General features: G+C 41.6%; 2 protein-coding genes across 7 annotated transcripts; one reads left to right on the top strand and one right to left on the bottom strand.

Annotated features, from left to right (window-relative positions):
• The first annotated feature begins 4,291 nt into the window (after nucleotides 1–4,291).
• Nucleotides 4,292–12,286, top strand: ETFBKMT (electron transfer flavoprotein subunit beta lysine methyltransferase). Of its 6 annotated transcripts, none has more exons than XM_030237987.2 (5): nucleotides 4,320–4,367; nucleotides 6,015–6,087; nucleotides 6,843–7,637; nucleotides 10,208–10,338; nucleotides 11,060–12,286. In XM_030237987.2, exons 3-5 carry the CDS (start codon nucleotides 7,318–7,320, stop codon nucleotides 11,422–11,424), a joined length of 816 nt encoding a protein of 271 aa, XP_030093847.1. In that variant the 5' UTR covers nucleotides 4,320–4,367; nucleotides 6,015–6,087; nucleotides 6,843–7,317; the 3' UTR covers nucleotides 11,425–12,286. The 6 variants fall into 6 exon arrangements, with proteins under 6 accessions (XP_030093851.1, XP_050843325.1, XP_030093847.1 ...); XM_050987385.1 differs by lacking the exon at nucleotides 4,320–4,367 and having other exon boundaries at nucleotides 5,392–6,087; nucleotides 6,843–6,914; nucleotides 7,206–7,637; XM_050987381.1 differs by lacking the exon at nucleotides 4,320–4,367 and having other exon boundaries at nucleotides 5,392–6,087; nucleotides 6,843–6,955; nucleotides 7,206–7,637.
• A 411-nt stretch (nucleotides 12,287–12,697) lies between these two features.
• Nucleotides 12,698–25,937, bottom strand: AMN1 (antagonist of mitotic exit network 1 homolog). Its single transcript, XM_009094169.4, is given in 8 exon segments — nucleotides 12,698–15,222; nucleotides 15,793–15,904; nucleotides 17,518–17,574; nucleotides 19,386–19,603; nucleotides 19,982–20,126; nucleotides 22,398–22,530; nucleotides 25,757–25,872; nucleotides 25,875–25,937. Coding segments are annotated over 8 exon segments (903 nt in total). The 5' UTR covers nucleotides 25,923–25,937; the 3' UTR covers nucleotides 12,698–15,148.
• Between the last annotated feature and the right edge of the window lie 261 nt (nucleotides 25,938–26,198).

The following is a 26,198-nucleotide window of genomic DNA, read 5'->3' as shown; positions in this document are numbered from 1 at the left end:
AGATGACCAAAGGTACTATGGTTTCAGGATCTGTTTCTGGAGCAAGATGGAGCAATTACTCTACCTGGAGAAAAGAGAAGAAATCAATCAGAAGAAGAATTTGTCAAAGACCAATTAGAAGTTTAAACACAGTAGTGAATCCAGCCTGCCTGGCAACACAGAGAGCCAAGAATGGGAAGCATCACTTGCATTAGGGCCCCAGCTGGTGGTCATGATCTCATGCTCCAGACTAATTGTTGGCTCAGCTCTGGTCTTTGACACTGTTTTTGCCTGTCTGGGAAAAGCTAAGGACTAATATATATACACTGAAATAATGAGATTTGCATATCACCCTTAATATATCACACGTAGAGAGAAATGTGGGACAAAGCCACAGGGAAGATAGATGGGATGGGTTTTACTGTCCCAGGAAGTCAGAAGGGATGAGGTCATAAAGAATGATTTTGTATCATTCAGGAAAACTTAGCTACTTCTTGTCTGGAAACCAGACAATGACACTCCATGGTGCCTAGGCAGCCTTTTTCCCTGGCTGCCCATATTCACTCAGCTTCCATCATCTTTCAGGGCTTTGCAGGAGCCACACAAACAAAGAAAAAAATGCCTAAAACAATTACATAACCCCCAAACAAAGGCTCTGATGACAGGCACAACCATTACTCAGTTGATTAACACAAAATATTGCTGTGACCTTAAACTCAGTAGCCCAAGGGTCATTACTGCATGAGATATATGAGAACAAAAGTCCCACTAGCTCAAGGAGACTTCAAAAAAAGGGCTTGAAAATATGAACCCTCTAGTTTTAAGAGAAAAACAAGTATCCATAAATGGACCAAAGAGAAGCACAAGCCACTTGACTCTGTGCATCTCTCTGATTTTCCTTCATGCTAAAAATGTACTCTCGTGTCTGACTGCACACGAATAAATCCAGACAGCAAAGGGCAAGAATACTTCAACCACAGACATGAACAAAAGACAAAATCAAGAATGAGCTCAGAGATAATAGTTTTCAACTTCTCACTCAGCAACAAGGCTCTCACAGAGGAGAGATTTTCTGTGCCAGAAAACCTGAATCTACTGCAGCACAAGGGTCAGATTAACACAGTTTATTGTCACTTCATCCCACCTCCACTCTGAAAAATAGCTGCACCTTACAAGTGCCCCTTCTTGCCTCCAGTGCTAGAAGGCACTTGATGCCTTCATCTCTGCTAGCTGCTGCTCCTTCGTGCTCCTAACCTAATGCAGCTGGCAAGGCAGTGGGGAAAGGTAATCCTATGAAAAGCACATGTAGTACTTTCAAGACATATCAGAGGTAAAATGTGATTGATGTTAAGATGCCTATTCTTCAACTGCAAAAGATGTACTGCTATTCTAAAATTGGATTGTAGCTGAAGGCATGACAGAATAACTGAATAGCCTCTCCCTTACCTAGCTAGAGCTCTCAGCTTCAATTTCACCTTAGCTACTTGCACCAGCTACATTCTGATAATGACTTGCTTCCACAGCCTCTGGGCAACCACAAATTGAACCTGATGTGCCAATCCTGACTGTTCATATTGAGTTGCTAGAATGCTTTTTACAAATCAGCATCATCCTGAATCCATCCATTTTCCCCCTGGTGAATTTCCACTGAGGCCTTTTCACCACAGCAAACTGCAGCAGCTGGTCTTGTCACCTGTGCCAGCTGGAAGAGTGACCTGGGGGGAATCACTTGGCTGCTGAACCACTGCCCTGCCTTCTTTGAGTTTAACCTCTGTATCTGTGAAGAGTCATGAGTTGTGAGCTTGCCGTTATGAAGGTAGCCCCTCTCTGCCTTGCCTTGCTCTCTGTCCTTGGGCAGCTCCATTTCTTTGTTATTAATTAGCTGAAACAAGATTTCCCCAGACACTTGGGCAGTTGTAGCATCAGCCAGTAATCCCCTAATTCCCTTGGACACCCAGGAGTCCCTTGTGTGCTACTCTACAACTGCATTTTGCAAGTGTTGCACTCCTCCATGATCCACCAAATCAATGTTATGGGGTGATCAAAGACGTCCTTGTCTCAGAGCAAACTCCAGCACACTTCTGGTACTTTGCACAGGATACCAGAAATTGTTGCTGAAATTCTTAAGATGTCACCATCTAAAGCAAAAAGCTTTTGCAAATTAAACTCGTTTTCTCATGGATGACAGGCTTTGATACTTTGCTGAAATAATCAGCACAGAGCTTGTCCTGAAAGGTTAAGGGGTTCACCTAGACTCTCACAAGAGGCACAGCAGCTATCACTGGTATTGGGGCTTTCTTGTCTCGTGCTAGGAATTTGTACAATCACAACTAATTACTTGTAGTTAAATGAGAAAAAAATATCTGGTTCTCACATCCCTGCCAGTGTTACTGGGAAGCAAAGACTTTACCCCTTCTTCACCTAAGAAATCTCTCAGCTGGGAGTTGCCAGACAACTTCTTTGAGAGGCTGGAACTAGATGATCTTTAAGGTCCCTTCCAACACAAGCCGCTCTGTGGTTTTATGATTCTATCCTTTTTAACTGCCTTTTCAAGGGTGATATTGGTCTGTATTAGACAGCAGGGACTTCACTGAGGTTCACAGAGTACTAAGTAAAATCATATATCAGAAATTCAGAAAAACTAGATCTGAGAAGATACTTGTTAAAATGTCAATCAAAGAGGCTGGTGATCTATGTGCAAAAGCTTCCCTGAGAACCAAGTCAGGCATAAAATAAAATGTGCAAGGTAGAGCTGTATTGTCACCTGTCAGCATCCTGGCACCATATCTTCCATGGCATCCTGAGTGGATGTTGATAACATTACTGAGTTCTTTATTCCTAGCATGGTGGTGAGTATCTAGAGGGCATAAAACCCGATTTTTTATTCACAATTTTTATTTCACAAAATATTCCATGTTTTATTCACAATTTTGGGTGCTATGAATGTTTTTCAAGTAAATAATTTCTTTGGTCCACACCAAATAAACCACAAAGGTCCATGTTTATACAATTTCTAAAAAGAACGAGTGTGGGTCCTGCTTCAGAAGAGTAAAAGGCATGCAAGTATCCTTGTCTGTGGATTCCAGGCTCCTTCGTGTGGCAGGAGGACACCAGCTTCTGTCCTGGTCACTCGACAGTCCAGCACGCAGGGGTCACCTTCTCTCGGGAGGCTGCGGATCACCCGCATTTAAAGGAGAGATCCTGGTTTGCAAGGAGCTTTCCGATCCTGGAGAGTACGTACTATTTTAATTGTAACAAGCTCGCAGCTCACTAGATGGCCTCATAACCTCAGAGATTTGGGCAGACCCTGGCTCAGGAATCGCCCGGTTTAAACCCCTGGCACCCCAAGTGCTGCAGAATCATCACCTCGGACAATGCACAAGAGCCTTTCAAAAACGCAGCGCGAGAAATTTGGTACACTTTGTCCCACCGGGAAGGTAGAGAACCTTTAGAAGCTGCTTGTATTCCCTAAATCCCAGCAGATGGGACTGGAGATGGAGCAGAGACGAGGTGGGAGCTATTGGAGAGTCACGGGGGTCTCAGGGAGAGGTGAGCCAGTGTGGGGAGATCCCTGTGAACCTCAGAATTGGGGAATTGGAGGGGATGCAGGTGGGTTTGGTTCCTTGTCCCACGCCAATAAGTCCCAGTCACTGCCACGTGAAAATGTGGCCACTTCCAGGCCTCGGAGGAAACGCCAGCGTTTGTAGGTGTAGGTGTGTCTTACCTGCCACCGAGCTGTGCCCTCCTGAGGGACAGCAACAACATACCGTGGGAAGCCCCCTCTCTCCTGTCCACACCGGGAGGGTCTGGGGAGAGAAGCAAAAGGATCTTTGGAGCAGCAGAAATGCGACCGGGACATGGAGCAGGCGGGACGGGAACAGCAGAGGAGCGGGCAGAGGTCCCGCTGGCCCCAGGGGCAGAGCCGGCCCTGGGCGCTGCCTGCGGGAGCTGCTGCCGTCTCCGAGAGGCTGGAGAGCTTTCCCTGGGCCACACTGGATCGACAGCGCCCTTGACCTGATGTGCGAAGGGCGAAAAAACCCCTCATTTTCCCTGCCGCTCAGCTGGGCCGTGTGTTAGCTCTCATTTTCCCGCGCGGATTTTTATCGGCGTTTTTAAACGCAGGGCTAGCCCGCACTGACGCACGTCTTTCAGAAAAGCCTTTCGAACGCATCAGGAGCGGAGCGAGCCCACGGCACCGAGCAGGGCTGCGGACTCGGAGCGGGGCAGGCGCTGCAGAACGGCAAAGAGAAGCGGCCCGAGGGGCAGCGGAGGCCGCGGGGCCGGCGGGGCTGGGCGCTCCGGCGCTGCCGCTTTAAGGGCGGGCGGGCGGGAGCGCGGCCCGGCCCGGCCCGGCCCCGGCACAGCGGCGGCGGCAGCAGCAGCAGCAGGTACGTGTGGGCCGGGCCGGGCCGGGCAGCGGGCCCGGCTGTCCCCTTGCCCCGGCCGGGAGCTGCCCGTGCTGCCGAGGCCTGCGGCCGCTTTGCCGGGCGAGCGGGGAGGGCGGCGCGGCGGCCCCGGCCTCTCGGCCCGCGGCGCGGGCGGCGTTTGCCTCCCTCGCAGGAGCGGCCGGGGAGGGCGGGCATCTTCCGAGGGGAAGGTGGGGCGTGCTTGGGCTTTGGACGGCTCTTGCTGGAAAAAAAAAAAAAAAAAAAAAAATTTGCATAGAAGTTGGGGTTTGGTTTAGGGTTTGGAGGTTTTTTGGCCGGGGAGGAGGTGAGGTTTTTCTTATGTGTTTTGCTAGGTTTTGTCTTCTGGTCCAGGTTCTACTTGCCCACTGATTTAAAGTAAGACAGGCAGTAGTGTCAAATGCAGGGATATTCACCTTGATTTTAGTCCATGTAAAATGGACGGGCTAGGAGTGCCATACACAGAGGTATTCATCCTGGTTTTATTCCCTCTAAGATGGACAGGTCAGAAGTGTCTAACACAGGGGTATCTATCCTGTTATCCATCCTGGTTTAATTCCCTGTAAGATGGATGGGCCAGGAGTGTCAAACACAGGGATATCCATCCTGGTTTAATTCCCTGTAAGATGGGTGGGCCAGGAGTGTCATACACAGGGATGTCCATCCTGTTATCCATCCTCATTTTCTTCCCTGTAAGATGGACGGGCCAGGAGTGTCATACACAGGGATGTCCATCCTGATGCCTTCCCTCACTAAGCATTTAAGCTCAGTTTGGCATCTTGAGTGCTGAGCTCTTGGCAGGTGTTTCTGTACCTGCCTGACAATAATTTCAGGAGAGTAACCATTCTGACAGGCCATGCAAAATAAACACTGCAGGATCTCAGCCCTGCTAATTTGCAGCAATTCGTGGAGAAAAGCCAGCATACAGCATTTGCTGACAAGATTTATCTCTCCAATTGATTGCAGTTAACATCATGCTTCCCTTAGGCAGATGGGGATTATAGAGATCTGCCTTCAAGAAGGAAGGCATTTGCTAATTGCATCATTAATTACATGGACTCTGCTGAATGGCATTCTCCAGTGTGGAAAAATGCAAAATGTTTGATCGTCTGTATTTATTTGTAATAGAAACATAAAGCCTTTAGCCAATGATGTAAACAAAGATTTAGTGGGAGTATCAGCCTAAAAAGCAAAGTGTGAAGTTCACAGCTTAACGTTTTAGTAAGTGATGAAACTAAAGCCAGTACTTAAAGCAGAGGCCAGCACACAATAAAAATACAGTTAAACACATATTAATTTTATTCTAAAGATACAGACAAATAAAGAAAAACTGATCTAATGAATTACAAAGTTAAGACTGTTTCACTGACATATTCTTCCCGTTGTCCCTTTGTCTAGTTTTAAGAATAACCTGCACAGCTTGAAGTTGTCCACGATTCTTTTGTTGTGAAAAATTGTTGGGACTGGGATGAAAGTTGTTTTTCTTCATGCATTATTCTGCTGGTTTGCAAAAACCACTGCAGAAGAGAGAAAACAATTACAAAACAATGAGTTCAGTTTCTTGTTTGTTTGAACTTGCAGTCTTGCTGTTGTGGAAGCACAGGCCTGAAATGCTTCTCTGGTTGTCAGTTTCAGGTGATATTCAAAAGCTGTGCCCTGAAGCAAGGAAGTCTGAGTTACTGAAAAGGAATTAGAGAGCAAGGTGAGGAAGGAAAAAGGATATGGAAATACTAATGGATGGGTGAAGGAGATCTAAGCAAGGAAGCTGGCAAACATTTCCTCTCCCTTCAGGCCCCTTCTTGCTGAGTGTATTGCAGGATCAGAACAGGAAAGGCCTAGGGTCTGTAAGAGAAGGTGGGTGAGGAAAGTTTGGTGATAAAGTGCTGAGAGGCTCTTCCTTGGCCTCTCAGTGCAGTACTGTGGCTCTCCACTCTCCGTGCTCTTGATTCTTAAATGAATCTGAACTCTGACACACCAATATTTCATTCTTCTTCATTACCTGTGTGTACTACACACCTTGAGTGGTGTGACAAGGCCGTCCAGTCCAAATGTATCACCTCTGAAAAATTAATTTAAATGTGTTGGATTCAGACAGCCTGGAGCATGTTCATATAGTGTCTCACAGTGGGCTACAGAGATGGAGGTCTGCTTTCTTCTACAACTGACAGCATCCATATGGTTAGTCTTATGTTGCACCATAAGACTAACCAAACCTTTAAAATACTGGCTGAAATACAATGAATTAGGACTACTCTGGTTAAGATAAGTTTTGGGGATTTTTTGTATTTTTGTCAATTTTGGAGCCAGCAGATTGATAAATCCTAGGGAGAGAGGGGAATTCCTTTAATTGCTTGCCTTTAAAAAAAGCTTTTGTATAAAGATTCATCACCATTATAAAACTGGTAATTAATGGTGTCTCTTCAAACATCCTGCTGATAACCACTGCTATATCCACAGGCCCTGCAACGCCAGAGTCTTCCTGCAAAATCTGAAGATTCAGTGGAAGAACCCTAAATGGAGTAGATTTCTGTGTGTATACCTTCAGGGCAGAGGGAGAGAGTTGTTAAAAGGTTGCACATTCCATTTTTAGCTCTATAGGCTGTCCCACTAACTGGTTGTTTCTCACTGGATAAGTTCAGAGTACTCTTCTGACTGGGTGTCTTGATAGCTTCTTCTTTGAATACCACTTCTTTCAGACTTAAGACTGGGCAGGGGCAAGGCACAAGAGCACAGGGATCTCCTCTTCTTGAAGTCCCTGGTGGTGTAAAGCCTTGAAGTCACTGAAGAAAGATCACTTACATAGCATTTTTCTCCTTTCAGAAATTGTCATCCATCACTATGAAAAACAACATCCTGTGAGTTCGTTTCAAACTTTCTTCAGATAAGCTGTGCTCTGAGCTCTGCTGAGGAAAGCTGATGTCCTTGGGAAAGCATGGCCTTCCGTGGCTGGAACTGGCTTCTCCTCTTGGGCAAGCAGAACACCCTTGCCAAGGTGTGGAGAAGCAGGAGAGGAGGCCCCTCTCTGTGCTGGCAGCGCTGTTGCCACTGGAGCTCAGGCAAGCCTTTGGACCCCGAGGTGAGAGCATTTTTGGAGGAGAACACCGAGGTCACCAACAGAGGGCACCTCACCCCTGAGATCCGGCTGCGCCTCCTCACCCCCCGCTGCAGGTTCTGGAGAGAAAAGCCTGACCTGTGGCCTTATGGGGACCCATTCTGGGCAATTTACTGGCCAGGAGGCCAAGCCCTCTCCAGGTATGCAGCAAAATTCACTGCACCTGATGAGTCCAGTGTGCTGGGATGTCAGCCCTGGCTCTGTTTATAGCAATTCCTGGTAGTGTGTGTTTGCCTATTATGGGTGCATTATCCATCCTCCTCTCTGCTTATACTGGAGTGTCCCAGTCTCTGCTGGCTGGCAGTGAGTTCCAGCACCTGTTGTGTAAAATAACTTGTGTCTTTTAAATAGAAATTTGTTATAATCAGTAGCCATGCATCTGCTGACAATGGGGCTGAATTTGGATTCATGGAAGGGCTGTGCAGATACCATCAAAACCTAGTGAGGTGTTTAATTCTATCACTCCAAACAAGACAATTGCTATTTTGTCATAACGTGTATGGGTTTTTTGTTGGAGTGTGGATGTGCCTCTGGTCTGTTGAGAAAAGTAGTTTAATGCTGATGCACTTAGACTGTTGGTTAGCCTGAATAACTCTCCTCATCTAGGATTCAGCAGCCTTATTGTCATGACTTTTTATGGCTTTTAGTCACATCAGAAGGCACATTTTGATTTTGGCTGCTGACTGTCAAAATGTCTTTAAATTTTCCTGATTCAGAAGAACTAGAGTTCTTTTATTTTGTGAAATCAAATCTCTTATTTAAACAGCAGAAAAAAAAAAATCTTAATTTTTACAGCAGAGAACAAGCTGTCAGAGAGTCCCCACATAGATGAAAGGGAAGAATCTGAATTGGGGCGTTACTGTTTTTCTGCAAGAAAGCATAAATAAGAAGGCAGTTTTGACCAGGTAAAAGATGAGTCTTACTGTTAAATTATGGGTTGGTTATGCCATGTAGATGAACTAGAGTGCTCCTAAATATGGCGTATATAAAATAGATTAGTTAACCTCTTAATAATCTCTTTATTTTCTTATCATATGTTTTATATGCTCAGATATTTGGGTAGCAATAATAATTATCTGGCATTTCACTACTTTATTGTCTTACTGTTTATGCATTGGTTTGATGCATTAAGAAATGTCAGAAATCAGTTGCATAATTTGGAAGAGTAAAAAGGGAGCACAAAAACATATGGTTGCCTCCATAACTGTCCTCCTATCACAGCTGGCATTTCCACAGCATCAGAAGTCTCCTGTTTCAAGCTACTCTTGATGTAATCCAAGATTACTCATTAACTCAGGAGGGCAGAGACACTGTGTGCACTGTGCCAGGGGATACAGCAGCATCCAGCTGTCCTGAGTCACCCAACCAGCAGCAGCAACTCAGTAACCACTCAGCTGGAAACAAGGCATTTGCAGCATTAGGGCAACATCACACCCTACACAAATTACTAATGGAAAGTCACGGCCAATCCCAGTGGGGACACAGCACTTCTGTGGAGATCCCACACCTTGGTTCTGGTGGTAAACTAGGGGCTATACTTAGGGGAGTGATGGCCTTGGGGGAATGCTGTTAAACATCTGAGCTGCTGAGCCTCGACACAAATGTCCTGCACTTGACAAGCTTACTAAGCCTCTTGGTGCCATTTCTGCTGGTGCTTCCAGGCCCAGACATTTCCATCCAGCCATTCCCAGTGTACACCAGTCTTAACATTTCTGTGACAGTCATCTGCACTGGAGTCCCCCTACAAAAGCTGTGTTTACCTCTGACCCGGGTGAAGAGTCAGCCATCACTCTCCCTGTCAAAAGATAACACAAATGTAGAATCCTTTCTTATTTCTATTTCAAAAGAAGTTATGAAAAGTGGTAGTAAAATTATGGAAGTTTACAGTAATTCATTTCACCCAGGGCTCTTCTCCCTGACACCTGGGGTTTTCCCCTTGGCAGCAAATTAAATTTCATGGCAGTTGTTACAGTTTTGAACCCTCTGCAATAGTTATAATATGATTCACAGTATTTAACAATAACTGTACTTGCCTTCTGTCAGTTCTCCACTTCCAGCCTAGAGGTTTTTCAGGATTTCTCTTGGCAGGTGTCAGCAATTAGATGAAGACACCCTTTCTGCTCACCACAGCTCTATTCTTTTTTTTTTGTTCTACTCAGGAACAACACTAAGCAATCTCAGAGTATTTGCATCTCTATCTGCATGGCTCAGGAAAAGAAAGAGGAGAAATTCCTCTTCTTCCAAGCAGTTGCATAAGCAGTGTTTCAGATTGGTGGGTGGGCACCATATTCACTGTAAATACATCGTGTTTTTTCAGTCAGATTGCTTTTAATTTCTATGAATCCTTACTTCACTATTTCTCATGGATTTCGATGAATTCTAGTTACCTAGAAGTGTCTACTTACCAGTTTGTGTCTGTGTAACAGATAAGCTCACCTGTGAGAGGAGCTGATTGACATAAAATGTTGCTTACTTGGCTGAATTTCTTTTTGTTTGTGGTGGGGAGGAGAACACTAAGGGAGAAAAATTATGGTTCTTGATATTTGTATCATCTGAGACAAATAAGGAGTTTTGTGGCAGCTGCACATGTGGAATAGTGTAATGTACCACACTTCATTACATGCTTGGCAAGAAAATCTTATGCAGTGTAATCTAAACCTGAGAAATCTGCATGATCTTGTTCACTGCTTTAACAGCTTTTCTTTCTCAGGTATATTTTAGATAATCCACGTGTGGTTAAAGGGCGATCGGTTCTGGATCTTGGAAGTGGCTGTGGAGCAACAGCAATAGCTGCTGTGATGAGTGGTGCATCCCAAGTCCTTGCCAATGACATTGACCCTAGTAAGGCTTTTTTCCATCTCTGTGTAAAGATACTTACTAATTTTCAAAGCACCTTTAACACAGAATTTTCTTTGCTTCATTTGGGAGAAATTCAAGTTCCAAACAGAATTCTAAGAATGCTAAAAAGAGGAATGGGTTTTGCCAGTACTGGAAGCTGGGTTGTACCAGCCTCTCTTGGCCCAGGTATATCTCCATAGCTCCTTAGAACAAACTTTCTGCAAACTTTCTGTCAAGTGTTGCCCATACACCATCACAGTTGGTTTGGATGAGAACTCCAAGCACAAGCAGCAAGTTGGCTTCTCTGTAGGACCACAGCATTTTCCTGTACTTTCATGTACATCAGGGCCTAGATTCTAGGCTTTGTCTTTCCATAATTGATTTATGAATACAGTTTATTCATAATTTAATTACTCATTAGTTAGGAAGGAAGTATATCAATAGATTAAGGCAGTTATTATATTCTACTTCAATTCCATTATTGATTTCTACTGGTATTCATTCTAGGAAAACTTCTTCCCTGTGTCATGGTGTAATGAGGATAAAATTTAATCACTTCATGCTAGATTTTGACTCATAATAAAAAACTGTGAAAGCCCCCTAGATAGGATGAACAACAACATTTAAGAGATGAAAATGAAAGATTTCATCACAGAAATATGTAAGAGGGCTGAATGGCAGAATCCTAAAATGTAACTTTAATTTTCCTTTGACTTTTCTTCAGTTGCAGGAATGGCAATGATCTTGAACTGTGAACTGAACCACCTGAATCCCTTCCCCATCACCATTAAGAACATCATTAATTCAGAGGCTGGCAACTGGGACCTCATAGTTCTAGGAGACATGTTTTATGATGAACAACTTGCTGATGGTCTGCATCACTGGCTGCAGAAGTGCATCAGGATTCACCAGACTGAAGTGCTGATTGGTGACCCTGGCAGGCATCAGTTTTTAAGCCACAGCATTCACAGTCAGCTGCACAAAGTTATAGAATATTCATTGCCTGAGTCTACGAGACAAGAAAACTACGGGCTAACCTCAAGTATTGTCTGGAGCTATCAGCCCTCAAACAGCTTAGATGATTCTTGAAGCTGCCCTTCTATGGGATTTTGTCTCACTTGATTGGCTTTTTGCAGGTATATAACATGAAAATGGGAATTAAAGAGGGAACATTATCTGTTAAAGTAAAGCAGCTTACTGTACCTTCACTAGACTGATTCCAGTCACTGGACTGATTGATAGTCACTGAGGCTTTTGCTCAATTTGGTGTAAAAGCTACATGCAAACTGTATTCAAAGGGTCCTGCACTGAAGTGCAGATCTACAGACAACTTCCATGTAGGAGTTTGCATGCTTGATGTTTCCCATGTGTATTTGTGTCCTGCTGCCATTACTGTGAAATGTTTTGGATGTCCAGCATACTGCTGTGGGGAGAGGGCTGTGGCTGAAGGACTACTGCACTGCTCCTACAGGCTTCTGCAGCTTGTTTATAGAGAATTTCTAAATATAGAAATTATTGCTGTCCTCCATAAAATTCTCCACTAGACTTTTAGCTCATAATATGCTCAACTTGAAGTGCCTTGCTCTTTTTCTGGGTATCTCTTCTGAATGTCGAAGTAACTAATTTAAATCTCCCCCTTTCCATCTGTAATAAAAATTTCCTCTTCCTTGAAACTGACAGTGTGATTATGTAGGAGTTGCACCCAAATCTAAACTCTGCTTCTTGACTGCCAGCCAGTGTAAAAGCTGTAATAAATGGAAATTGAATAAATAGTACCAGCTATGGGCTACCTTCATTCCCTTGAGAGTAGGGTCAAATTATCTACATTCCCTACATTACCCTTTGCAAGGGTAAACCAGGTGATCTGTCACCTTGGGAAGCTGCTGAGGGATGAAGTAGTCTCTACTTCTGTGACAAACAAAGGGTAATGAAATAAAAACAGAGAAAACAAGTCTGATACAATTATTTTGCTCTTCTCCTGAGTAGATGCTGGACACACTCCAGAATCATTCTCAGTTTTATCTGCCTACTAAGAACCAGTTTCATCTGCCAAACATGGTAAAAAAAACACAAAAACCTGATCCTCAGGTAAGATGTTGTAACTGTGGCCATTTGAAGAAGAAACCAATCTTTTCAGAGCAGTCTTACAGGAAGTGTCAACTTTAACAGTCAATTATTGAACAAGCAGTGATGGGGAGCTAATAACTGCACCGTAGACCACCGTGCAGTGGTGCCAGGTGCTGTAGTAAAAGCTTACAAATAGTGAAATAGTGTGTGGTACTCACTCAGAAAACCATGGTATTCATGAAGTAGGAGCATAGTCAGACATACATGGTTCTATAATCCAACAAATTTTCAGAACTATCCAAACAGCCAACTTCTAAACTTTAATCTTTTAACAATATGTGAATATTCTGCAAAGCTCACAACAATAACAATGTCCAAACAATAAGAGGATATGGAGTGACAAGCACATCCATGAGGTTCTTCTCCCACTTCACCCAGTGCCTGTAAACACTTGTTGAAAATTACTGTGAACCAAAAAACATTCCAGTAGAGTTATGCAAATATTAAAAACATAAGCTCTAATGGTGAAGGATTTAAAGTAACTTACATTAAACTTTCAAACCTAAAATTACAGTGTTACCTTACTGCAGTGTTGTACAGCTTTTTAAGCTGTACAGGTGAGGATGTACCACTAAGTTACACATTGAAGAGAGGCTGCAGGGGATGGTAAAATTACAGGCACACTTAAACATACAGTATAAGCTGCATTTGCCTTCAACAAATGACAAATCAAAGGTTATATTAGCAAGAAGAAGAAAGGAGAAAAAGGACAACTTTGCCACTAAGGTTAGCAGTAGCATTGTTTCACAGAGCTGCCTAAACAGCTGTAAGATTCAATACCAAAAATAGTGCAACACAGATTTATTGTCCAAGAGTTCAAAGGAATGATGGTCCCTGACTGATCCCAGGGATTCCACGTGGCATAACAATAAACTACTCCTCAGAAAAAAAAGAAAAAGGAAAGAAAGAAATAAAACCTGGTAGATTTGGTTGTTAGGCCTCTATGTGGTGCAAGGATTTGCTGCAGTGACAGCTGTCAGATGTTTGTGGCTACTGTAGCAAAATCAACTCCTTGTACCAATGGTTTGTACTGGTGCAGTTACACCCACAGGGATCACAGGAAAATATTCATCACTGGGCTGAACCATGCAACAAGAACAAGGGATTTAGGTGCTGGTCTTAGAAAAATATGCTTTTACTGCCACCTCAACAACTTTTCTAAATAGTCTTGCACTTTCATAAACCACACAATCAACAGAAGAACAATTATTGTCAGACATCATAATATCATTTAATATTGGCAACAAAAATTACCTTCCATGCAATTAGACCTGAACTTTAAATATATTAATATCAGATTGGTTTATTTCTGCAACACGACCTGAACTTTAAATAGATTAATATCAGACTGGTTTATTTCTGCAACACTTAGGTGTGGCTATGAAAAGAATTAAATGGTGAAGTAAATATATTCCTTATGGTTGCCTAAACTCTTTAGGTTTCCAGATGTCATCAAATCCATGTTAGACCACTGCAGCTAAACCCTTCTACTTCCAGATCCAGAAGACGAACCCAGTGTGCTCCATGCCCTTATTTAAAGCTAAAATGGCTGGCATTAAGGAGCTTAATGAAGAAGTCATAGAACTCTAACTAGAGGTTATGCTGGTTCAAGAAAGCCAAGGAACATGACTTATAATTGTGATGAGAGCAGTGCTCCATCATGTAATAAATTCACTCTACAGATCAAAAATTATTTTTTAAAATATTACTATAACTGAACAATAAATTTATTGATATTTTCAGCTTCTGGGGGCCACTGGATATGCAATGAACTGCATACAGTAGAAAACACTCTACCATCCTGAGATTTATGTGCTCAGACACTTCATTTGGTCCTATTTCACTCACATATATGAGTACCAGTGTTTTGTTCTCTAAAAGGATTTTCATGTAGAAATACAGGCAAAAGCCAGGGCAAATTAAATATTTGCCCATGTATAAAATCCTGTTCTTGGTCACAGCTACTACTCTGAAATTTGTAAAGTCAGCATAACAATTCCAAAGCAAGTTTATGTTTACACATTCACAGGCTGTACTTTAGGATGTGTAAAAATCTAGCAACTATTTGATGGTAAGTAAGAACAGAAACCTGCAGCATCAGTAACATCAGAAGAAAGGTACCTACATTTTTTACTCCGAGCAAAAGTACATGGTGAAAGGAGACTCTTTGTTACTACTGAAAGTACATTTGTCTCAATGCCACCTCCGTTCACCAGTTCTGACTGTTGACTTTTGTTAGATTCAATTCCAAACTTCACAGGCACTGCTGTGTGTCAATGTTACATTTGAGCTGGATACTTTTAATTTTAAGTACCACCCCAGAATACAAACTCATAACATACACTTACCTAAACTGGGTTTGTGGCTAAATTGCAAAAGGATACTAGATAGCAGCCAAATCTAGCACTTCAGGAAGCCTGAACAACAGCCCTGTAACATTAATTACAGTTTAACTTTCCTCTTAATGAAGTGTGATCAATGCAAAGAGAGACAGGGCCCCAAGGAAAGTCAATGAGGAAGCTCAGGCTCACGGACAAGGACTGGAATGGCAATGGAGACCTCCAGTGGGAAGCAGGAGGGATGCAACCTGGTGGAACAGAAGTCACCAGCTGGTTCTCCAAGGTGCTTGTTTACTGAAGGAGCTCTCCACCTGTAAACTTGACACTCACATATACAGGATAAATAATCAGTAAACAGTCCATGTTATTTGCTTGATTTTGTTTGATATGATGAGTTGCTCTAAAGCATCTCGGGACCGAGCTGAAAAAGAACAAAGGAATTTCTTGTTATTCATTCAGAATATAAAGGTGGTATTTGGAATAGGCACACAACACAGTAAAGGAATTCTACATCTCTATTTATACTTCTTTTGCTATCACAATATCACATTTCAGATACATCTGCAGTAATCCAAACCCTCTTGGTTCTTTTTCCAATCACCTAACTGTAAAGCATCACCAAGGAACAGAAGTTAAAAAACCCATAGGCTGTCCTACTCCATTCCACTGTTTCTTGAATGGATGCTGTTCCACGCTTTTGGAATAGAGTAGGGGTTTAAGATGCTAATATTTTTCTGAAGTCTTTGGGTCTTCATCAGCATGCTGAAGGGAAAAAAAAAAAAAAGATTTCCAAACAAACAAAAAAATCCCCTCTCTGAAGGCTGCTGCCACATTTCAAAGCAACACTCTCACCTTGCTTTGAAAATCTCAGTGTATGATGATTATTTTATCCATTAAGTTATTATTTGTTTGGGATTACTTATGGAGTGTGTTTTTCAGAAAGCAAGAAGGTATGATTAGCAAGTCATTATATTCCTGTGATTAGACCTACCTGTTATCAGTGGACATCCATGGAACAGAAAAATGTGTATCTTGGGACAACAAGTAAGGACAGCTTCCACAGCAATGTCCGTCAGATTCACACAGCGCTCCATGTGGATCTCCTGTTAGGAAACCAGGAATGACAACAGCCTGTCAGAGCACCCAGAGTTTTAGAGGCAGAGCTTTGCTTTGCCCAACCCATTTCAGAGATCCCCAACCAGAAGGAATTATGACCTCTGTGCGTTGACCTCATATGTGGTCCTGTAAAGAGCAGGAAAATACCCTAAGGAAAAATAAGACAGCTTTTCTTTAAAGAGTCTAAACTAAAAACCTGAAGTGTAAGAGCCTGAGATGAGAGATGTGGGACTCCAGGCAGCTCTTAAAAATGCTGTTTATTGTATAGGAGATGTTACAGCAGTCTCAGGTCATGGGTAACAGAGCCATATCTACAGCTGCCAGCTGCAGCTTATAGGCAAGCCTAAAGCGGTTTTAGTTCTGGTTACAATGCATTATAGATTTTCCTTTGCTGAGCATCTTAATACATAACAACCAATCAGCATCATACACAATACCTTCACTATTACCTACAGCCTATCACAACTACTATCATTACCATATTACAGTCATTATGATCCAACCACATGAGGTAGTATGTTACAGTTTAAGCTTAAAGTTGGTTTTCTGTTTTCTTGCAGTGGAAAATTTTTAGGCCTTTTTTCTACTTGCCACATTGGCATGTTTGTTTGCCTCTAGTATCTTTCTTCTTTTCCTAAAACCTATTTCTGCTTGGTTAAAACATCTTTTTTGTTTGTGGTCAACATATCCTTTACTCTAGTAATAAAACCTTCTTCCAGCTTGATTTAACCTTTGCTTTCTTAGCTGTCCAGTAACCACTGGCTCAGCAATTCTCAATTTAGACATCTATTGTTCTTCTATATAAAAACTTGCTTCCATCTCTATTCTGCTCTCAGCTTCTACATTCAGAGAGCATTCAGCCAAGCATACTTATCTGTGAAACTTTCTTGTCAAACTCTGATCTTTTCCAACATCAAAGGTGAGTTTTCCCAACACACACACAGCACTCAAGACATGTAAGTAAACTCTTCAAGGTGATTCCATGGTGTTTGAGTCCCATCACTTTGCCTATCCCATTCTCCTACCAATTGGTTGTCCAGGAGAACAGAACCCAAACTAAATTCTGGTGTTTCCCAAATTTTCCCAAAACAGCCTCTGCTGAAGTTTCTGGTATTTCTATTTACCTACGTGACTCCTAAAAGAAATCAAAGAACTTTTTCAAGATCAGACTAAACCCTGCTCTTTTCTTAATTTCTCTGCAGCTGTACAACTACTGCCTCTTGTACATGCTAGGAAAAGATGAAAAGCAGAATAACAAAACAGATTATTATCAATTCTTTTTCCCCGCCTCTGAACTGCCTTACCTATCAATAAATATAATATAGCAGAAGAAATGCGGAAAAAAGACCATCAAATCTAGTGAAATTAGGATTTAGTAAAATATACTTTGGAGATTGTAGGGTAAAAGTAAAAAAGCCATTGTCTTATTGCAAAGTCTTTCCAATTTAAAAACTCCAAGGATCTTGAAAGAGGACAGAAATGAAAGTCAGTCAGTAAAAACCCTCCCTCCTATGTAATGCTATTGATAATAGTAATTATAATTTTAAAATGCAGGTATTTTCCTTTGTTCATCCCTTTGTTATTAGGTTAAGTCACTTACCTTTAAATTCTTTGAACATGTTCCACTCACTAGTGCTACAACGCCATCATCTGTTACCTGAGAGAAAAACCACAATGGATTAAAGCTCAATTTTTTCAAGCACAGCTATTTAGATGCAAAAATCATATTAATTTATTCACTCCCTGCAGTCAGTGAATACACTTAACACTACAGTGTTTTCTTCCCAGCTAAACTAACAGAGAAAATTATCCAAGGTGGGTTTTTTCATTCTATTAAATACTGTTTCATCTTCCTGCTACCTGATCCAGCCTGGCTTTCTGCAAGGATACTTCCAACTGTGTAACTGCTATTTCTGCAGCTTCCTTGTCTCATTTAACACTGGGTATGTTAGCGTTCAGGAACACACAATCACAAAACATGATTATATGCAGGTGCTTTTATTGAAGAGCTCTGGGTGTCAGGGGTACAAACCCAAATCTGACTCTGACATGGGTTTGGGATGAACATGTTTTTATATTCTACCGTTATATAACTTTTATGTTATATAACGGTAATAACGTTTATGTTAATTACTAAACTTGTATTGTTCTATTGTATACATAGATTTCAACCAAGCATAGCTCCCTTAGACTTTCCAATATAGTTTCTCATGATTCTTCTTATGATTATACAATAATTATATTTAATTACTAAACAAACATCACATCTAACAATTGCATCATTTATCATACTACTTATGCAGGTGCGATGCAAAGCTTAACATTTCAGAGTCTATCTTAACATTTTCCAGGGCCCCACTGTCAGGTACACTGATATGGTCAGAGCATAATACTTTAAATTTATAAGCTTAAAAAGCATTTCTGCTCTACCTAGACCAATTTGGGTTGGGGAAAAAAGTAATCGTAGCAGAAAAGTTAAAAAAAAAAAGTGTAAATATGTAGTTACTGGAGAAGCTTTTGCCTCATTTAAAATACACACAGGGAAACAGCTATTTTCTATAAAGGAAGAGAGGCAGGGAAATAAAAAAGCAATTAAATAAGTCTGGAGAAATAAGAGTTAAATAGCAATAAATAAAAACTACCAAATGAAATATTAAGACTCTTTTGATACCCTACTTCTGGAAAAATCAGAAGAATAATAGCATCTAAAATAAGAACCTCCTACATGATTTCCAGACTGACATTTCATTGTGAATGCTCAGTACTGGACTCACATTCAACATAATTACTCACCATCAGTGTCAATTGAATGCTACACTTACTGCAAAAAACCTTTCCCTCGCTTCATTATCTCCCTGTAATTATGAAATATGTTACAGAATTGCTTTTGCAGCTTGTCCCCCCTTCTCATGCTAAACATTGTTGTTAAATCTTCTTCCCTGCCATTTCTGACATTTAAGACGTCATTCTTTCAGTGTTGACTCTGTAATATAACTCTGACAAGCACAATCACTGCTAAAATATCATTTAATTATGGAGTGTTTACTCCTACTAGGGGCTTGTATTGTATGACATCCTAGATTATTACCCACATCAGTTTGTCCTAACTGAAAGCAGGCAATAACCTTTCCAAAATTCTACTTTCTTTAAATGGAATATTTTGGATTACTTTACAACGTAAAGAAAATTATTGCACTAAATAAACATACTAAAAAAAACACAAGGTAGATTCTAACAAAAGTTTATCTTTGGTTCACCATACATGCTCTAATACCAAAAAGTGTATTTTTCCAGCCACTAATAAGCAAAATATACCTTTTCTTTTCCTTAAGAGGCAGAAACTGGAAATAAACTATGGTCCTAAATCTTATCAAGAGTAAAGCTACAACAATCCCCTTCGAACTTTATCATGACAATCTTAAATAGGAAGCAAATGAAAGTCAATTGGCCAATTGCCACTGTAGCTACCCGAGTAGATGAAAAGTCCACACTGTGAAGAAATGTGCAGTTTTCTCCTAGTGCCTGCAGAGATGCATCCGTGATGCCTGAGCAGCTGCCCAAGTTCACTATTTGTAGGAATTGGCAGTTGAGTGCAAGAGCCAGAACTCCACTGTCAGTTATATCACAGCACCTTTTGAAAGAGGCTTCACGCAGGTAGGGACAGGATAAGGCCAGTGCTATGACTCCTGCCAAGGAAACAACACTTGAAAGAGTTATTCATTCTCTAACACAACCACCATGCTGAGTCCAAAGGCTCTGGAACAGGTTTTGAGAAAGGAATAACCAAGATAAAGTGGAAAACATGTTGAGCATAGCACGGTCTTAGCAGAAACCTACAGGAGAGTAACCTGATAGCTCTCTCCTAAGATAATTAGTCCTTTAGGCCTTAAATTTACACCACTGGAGAGAGTAATTAGTACACTTTTAATTAGTACTGGGGTAGCATTGAGGATTTCTTTTTTAAGCAATATTTACCCTAGATATATTCTTTGCAATTTATTCCAATCTAACAAGAAAAATAAGCCAGAAATAAGGTCCCAGTTATCTGTGCACAGATAACACACCTTCTGAAGTAATTCCAAATCTGTTCTCCTTGCAAGAATTTAAGTTGATTTTTTTTAGCTGCTTGCAGTTATAAAGCTGCAATAATGCATGATCTGAAATATCACAGTCACGGAGGTCCAGAGACTCCACAGCAGGGTGCAACACCTGAAACGAAAACCCACCAGTTCAGTCAAACTCTGCTATGCCATCAAACATGTGCATTTTCACATCAAATACTTGTAATATTAGACATCACATAGAAGTTTGCAATAGAGGGTGGGATTACCAGTCCTAGGAATTAAAAACCAAAGAAAATCTGGTCTATTTGTGCAACTGTGCAGCTCCTACAGCACGAACTGTTTCTGTGACATATGGAACAGGAACACATTAATACTGCCACTCAAACAGTGGAAATACAATCTTGGTGGTTCACTTGCTACATGTGTACCCAGGACAATGCCCTCACACTCGCTAGCAAAACTTTGGGGGCAGAAATCTGCAGTGCAAAACAAAAAATACTGACTTTGATCAAAACTTCAACCTGCATAACAGATAAGAGTGATAATTGGAAGGTATTTTCCCCTAAAGTATTTTCTCACCCACACACACTCTTTTGCTCATAAACAAGCACTCTCATTACCATACCATAAAGAAGTACCAAATCCTCATTAAATGGGATCTTTCACTCCCACAAGACCTAGATTGGAATTTTTGTGAAATCTTTCCCAAGAGAACATTTATCAAAGTTAGACCCAAAGCAGTGGAAGGCATCAGATTTTAGTAACAATAGCCAGATACTCCCTTCAGCTTGTCACTCCCATCCTTAACTCCCAGGGATAGAAACAAAAATTTCCATAAACTAGCAAAGATAAGAGCACAGCTGAAAGGCTTGTTACAGGCCTATTCCTCCTGTTCCTCACTCTAACAATGTACAATAAAGTTACTACAAGGCAAACTGGCTATTTTGCAAATATATAAGATTTTGAGATAGACATAGGGTTGTCTGGATGCAGCACACAAAAAAAAAGACATTTAAAATACAGGTTTATATTCTGTGGATACTTGCTGAATAACTTTATAAAACTTTATGGTAAAAGGGATTTAGAATAAGGACTTTGGCATGCATGCAGATGGCTGCTCCATGCAAAAAGCAGAGTAAGGGGAAAAGATGCATGGCAACACAAATTTGGACAAGAATATGGAGGTAACAGATTAAATAAAAGTACACAGAAGTTCAGATTAACAAAATTTCAACTGAAATTTAACTTCAAGCCAAATTCTTAAGAAAAAAAAATTAAAAAACAGAGGAAAGACATGAAGGACGTGAATAAAAATAAATGGGATACTGCTAGCAAAGAAAGCTAAGATAATATGCCCAGGGAAAATGATGACAACTAAGGATATAATTGCAGAAAATTGCAGGAACAGAGAAAAGAAAACACATGAAAAAAGAACCAGAGCAGAATTTCCAGGGTCACATGGAAAACAGGCTCTAAGAGAAGGCACTGATGAACTGCTGAATGAAGACAAATACAGAGGAGACTTTAGAAAGAGACAGCAGAAAAGCCTGTAAATTAAGGTCTCTAGTTTATTTTCAGACTAAAAATATCCTAATGGATTTTGTGCATTCATACACACGCAATCACATGGCTTTAGTTATATAATGTTATGATGTTTTGAAATTTTTCCTTACTGAAAAGCTAGCCTAAACCAGATTTTGTCCAGTCAATTTTTCCACAGAACTTGATTTTTACTCAAACACTTAATTTGTGTAAGCACAAAATCATTTTATCTAAAGATAAATTGTCTTGTTTGTAAGTTTTCCACAGTGCTTCTGCCTCTGCTCTTGGCTCCACTATCATGACTCTGAGAAACTGAGAATATTTGTCTCTTGTGAATGACTCCCTGTGCATTCCTGCTTAGACCTGAGTTATAGGTCTAAGCAGGAATGCACAGGGAGTCATTCATTTTCTGTTTTAGCAAGGCTAACCTTCAGCTTCCTTCAATTCTCACACCTCCCTTTGAGGCTGACCAAGATAACAATAAACAGACAGCAAAACAGATGTGCCCCTGAATTTACAGCTAAAGAAATGTCATTAACTGGTGCCATACTGAAACACTGACACACATCAGTGTGCAAAAGGGATGGGATAATTTGAACTATCAATTCCTAGCTCTGCCATCATTATATTTCAAGGAACCAAAATTTAAATAAATTATATGGAGATTAGTGTCAATAGAATTCTACCAACAGAATTTTAACAAGCTGCTGAAATCCTTTATATTATATTTTATTTATATATATATATATATATATATATATATAAATTATGCATGAGTATCTTGAAACACACTTCACTCAGGAACAGACTGGTGTGCAAGAGAGGCTGCTTTCCTCTCCCAAAACAGACAGTATAGTTTTGAATGAATTCTTACCTCACTGATATTTTCATCAGTTATTTGCCCTTGCCTACTCATTAATTTGATCAGTTTATCCTTTACATTGGGTGGCAATGACTTAATATCTGCAGAGTATCTGGAAAGGTTCTTAGTCAAACACTGAAGGCATCTGAAATAAAAGAAAGTTACAATACAGTCAAAAAGAGGCATTACATGGTAGAATTAGAACAATCAATCCATATACTGTCATCTTCTGCACCCAGCTATGGCTCCCTCAGACCTTATCAGTTTCAGCTGTTACCACTGATTCAGCTGTTGCCCTTTGGGGTCACGCTGATCCTTCTGTGAAACTGTTCCCCAAGCAGCTAAAGGCAAAAATCAGCCCCTCAACCATTGTTTTTCTGTGCCTTCCTCAAGCTGTCTCTGAAATTAGGTTGTAGTATGAGCTGTTAGGTGTCTGATCTGAATGAAAATCCCTTCGACTAAAACTCTGAGGACACAGAAACAACACTGCCAGGACAAGTGGCTGAGTGCAGGGGGCAACAGCAGCCTGGAGTATTGCCAGATTAAATTTAGCACATAACCACAGCTCTGGAGTCCCCACAGGTTTGCAACAAAACATCAGAATGCCACCAAACTGCAGGAAATTAAACTCACACCAAATAAAAACTTTAAAGACATCAAAATATTAATGCTTCATAATCCTAAGGGTAGCACAAACTTAAGGCAGGAAAGAAGCAAGATTTTCAGCATGGAAGCATATTTACAAAAACCACTGAAGTTCATACAGTGTAGGACAAGCACCTCTAGCAGGTCACTGCAAGGACACTGCAGGGAGGAGACATTTCAAGCAGAACCTGGGCAGTTGAACCCAGGCCTTGCCTGCAGACACCCCTACATACCCAAGCACACACCAGGACCACCTTTAACTCGTTCCTGCAGAGATGTGCAAGAATTCCACGCCTTCACAGAACCTCAGTGACTGCTGGATGAACTCCTGACTGATCAACAGAGAAGCCTGTACCAAGCTCTGTCTCAGTACATATAGGTTGCACCATCCACATTCTTTGTTTTGAGATTAAACACCTTATCTTTATAGAACATTCCTCTACTTGACTGCAGAAATTAAGAATAGTTGTTTATCCCTTAAAAAAATAAAATCTTATCACAGACAATAAATACACCATTTATTATCATCTCTGAAGACCACAGATGTGAACCTGCTCACAGGCAGGATCTGTGCAACATGGTGAGCAGAAAGCAGGGGCTTGTCTCACTAATGCACCTTCAAGAGGGACCTCTAAATCTAAAGCAACTCCTTAGTTCAAATCTGCAGAAAATACTCCAAACCCAACACAGATACATGGAAATCAATATGAGCTATGCCAACTCTTACCATGGCATATTAAATTTGCCTTGAATTGTTATTAAGATTAATCACGTTCATTTCAAAAAGCTAGTTGATATTCTCATAGGACAACACTGATCTGCATTTTACACTATTAATCATTTAAATTATAAAGGTTTCACAGTAATTCTACTTTATAGGAAACTATAAAACACTTATTGGCTACACCATGGCAACTATAATCTTATCTTCAGTGCTTTAAGGTACAAATAACAATCTAACTGTACTCTTTGCTAGCTATTCTCCTTTTATCTTTCAAATGAAATATTTTATTCCTGTGCTGTTTCTAACTTCCTCCAGAACACAAAGGAATTTGACATTGAAGATAATGCAGAGAATGTAAATTTTCAGTTCCCCTTCGGAGTTGCAAGATAGAGCTGTAAGACTAGAAAATGACATAAAATTATAAAAAAGTAGACACATGGGATGCTAAATGTAGCTGCAACCAGTGGGTAAACAGACAATGAGGAATATAGTGGCTTTTGTGCAGAAGTTATGTAACAAGAAGCAACTGTGCATGTCCTGAGAAAAGTTCAAGGCCAAGTCACCCTTTGCAACACTGGGGACACTTGGTGACCACCAGAGACCCCTTCAGACCCTCTAGGACCACAATGTTATAAATGAGAAGCTTGACTAGGCCAATATTCAAGCAACAATCAATTTATTAATTAATATGGTAAATATGAGCAATACAGCGTTGGGTACAGTGGGGGAAGTTTTCCCTCCAACTGCACACTGATGGTTGGGGCTTACAGGTATTTATAGGGGTACTCATAAGCTTTCTCAGCAGTTTCTATTCCCAATTTTTACATCACAGTTCTATACAATATTGTGATTTAGTCTTCTCAGGATGTACATCCTGAAAGGAGTGTCCCAGCTGGTGGGGTCCAGCTTCCAGATGTGGGTCCAACTTTTAATTTCAAGGACTATTATCTTATGATAGTGACGTCCAGCTTCCCTTGGTCGAAACTATCAATCATGGAGTTGATGTCCATCTTCCTTTCTCAAGCTGCTTTTCACTGTTTTGTTAGGGCCTCGAGATAAGCATGCTTCCTTTTCATATATTCCAAAGCTATAGTTTCAAGGATACAAGCAATATTCTAAAATTATACTTCAAAAGGTTACTATTGCAGAACTCTTTAAGGCTTGACTACAAGCAAAGAGCAACATGCTTAACACTTTAATTCAAATGCTCCTAAATCAGCCAAGGTTAATTGCAAACCAAAGACAGCTTCAAAGGCCTTCTTCCATGCTTTACTTTCCTCAGTTATTTATTAGAATTCATCTTTGTAACTGTCCCATGGTTGCTCTCCACACATATCACAATCACAAATACACACATTACTTGTATTTACCTGACACAAAACACAGCTTTGTATTTCACAACAACAGGACTTCCAGTATGATGTGGATGCATGAAAATTAGTTCTAGGAAAGTGATGTTATGAATTAGCCAGCAAGCATGTTTAAAGAACACATATGAGTACTATGGAATAGACATCTTGTAAAGTGTCACAACGTACTCACTTAGAGGAAAAATCCTCCAAATGTGTCCAGCTATGCAATAAAGAATGCCTGCTTTCTAATACTTCATATTGTGTACCAAAATTTGTTTTCTAGCCAATTTCTGTATCAACATGGAGAAAAACCTCAGAGCAAAACCCCATTCAGGGCATTCTCTGGGGCCAGGTGAAGCCAGGGATCCTCAGCCGTCCCTCCACACCCGGATCTGTCAAGGATCACATCCTGTTACCTGCCTGCCAAACCTCGTCACCCCTGTCACCACTCCCTGTCACCTGCCCTATAGCTCCTCCCGAAGGGGCACCTCTGACGAACCCTGTCACCTCCTCGCAGCTCCCGAGCGCTGCCGGGCCCCGCCCGCCCCCGCACTCGCTGCAGCCGCTCCAGCACCGCCGCCCAAGGCCTGTCCCCCTCCCTGAGCCCCTGGTAGGGCGGGCAGGCGGCAGCGTGTCGGGGCGGCACTCACAGGTCCAGGAGGAGCCGGACTTCCTCGCCGGCGCCGTCCCAGCTCATGGCAGGGAGCGAGGAATGTGGCGGGGCCCGAGGAACGCGGCGGGGAGCGGGGAGTGCGGGGACGCCGACCCGGCCCGGCTCGGCTGTCGGTACCGAGATGGCGGCGGCGCCCGGCGCATGACGGGAGATGTAGTCCTGCTCCCGGCCCGCCTTGGGAGCGCCTTCCGAAGCGGCCTGGAGCGCCGAAACGCCCTGCAGCCGCTAAAACGGGGCTCTCACTCCCCATTTCCAGAGGCTAATAGCTAGGAGAATGCGTTCTCCCGAGCCTGGAGGCAGTACAGGGGAGGCTGAGAGCCTTCAGGCAAGGGCCGCAGCGGTTTTCCCGTCTCCCTCCTCCTTGCTGCCATCGGTGGAGGCATTCCACAGCACCGAGTTTCCTATTACCGCATCCGTGT

Source organism: Serinus canaria, chromosome 1A (genome assembly GCF_022539315.1).
Source record: "Serinus canaria isolate serCan28SL12 chromosome 1A, serCan2020, whole genome shotgun sequence".
NCBI classification, from domain to species: domain Eukaryota; kingdom Metazoa; phylum Chordata; class Aves; order Passeriformes; family Fringillidae; genus Serinus; species Serinus canaria.
The sequence above is the reverse complement of the archived record's forward strand: the minus strand, read 5'-3'. Positions and strand labels throughout refer to the sequence as shown.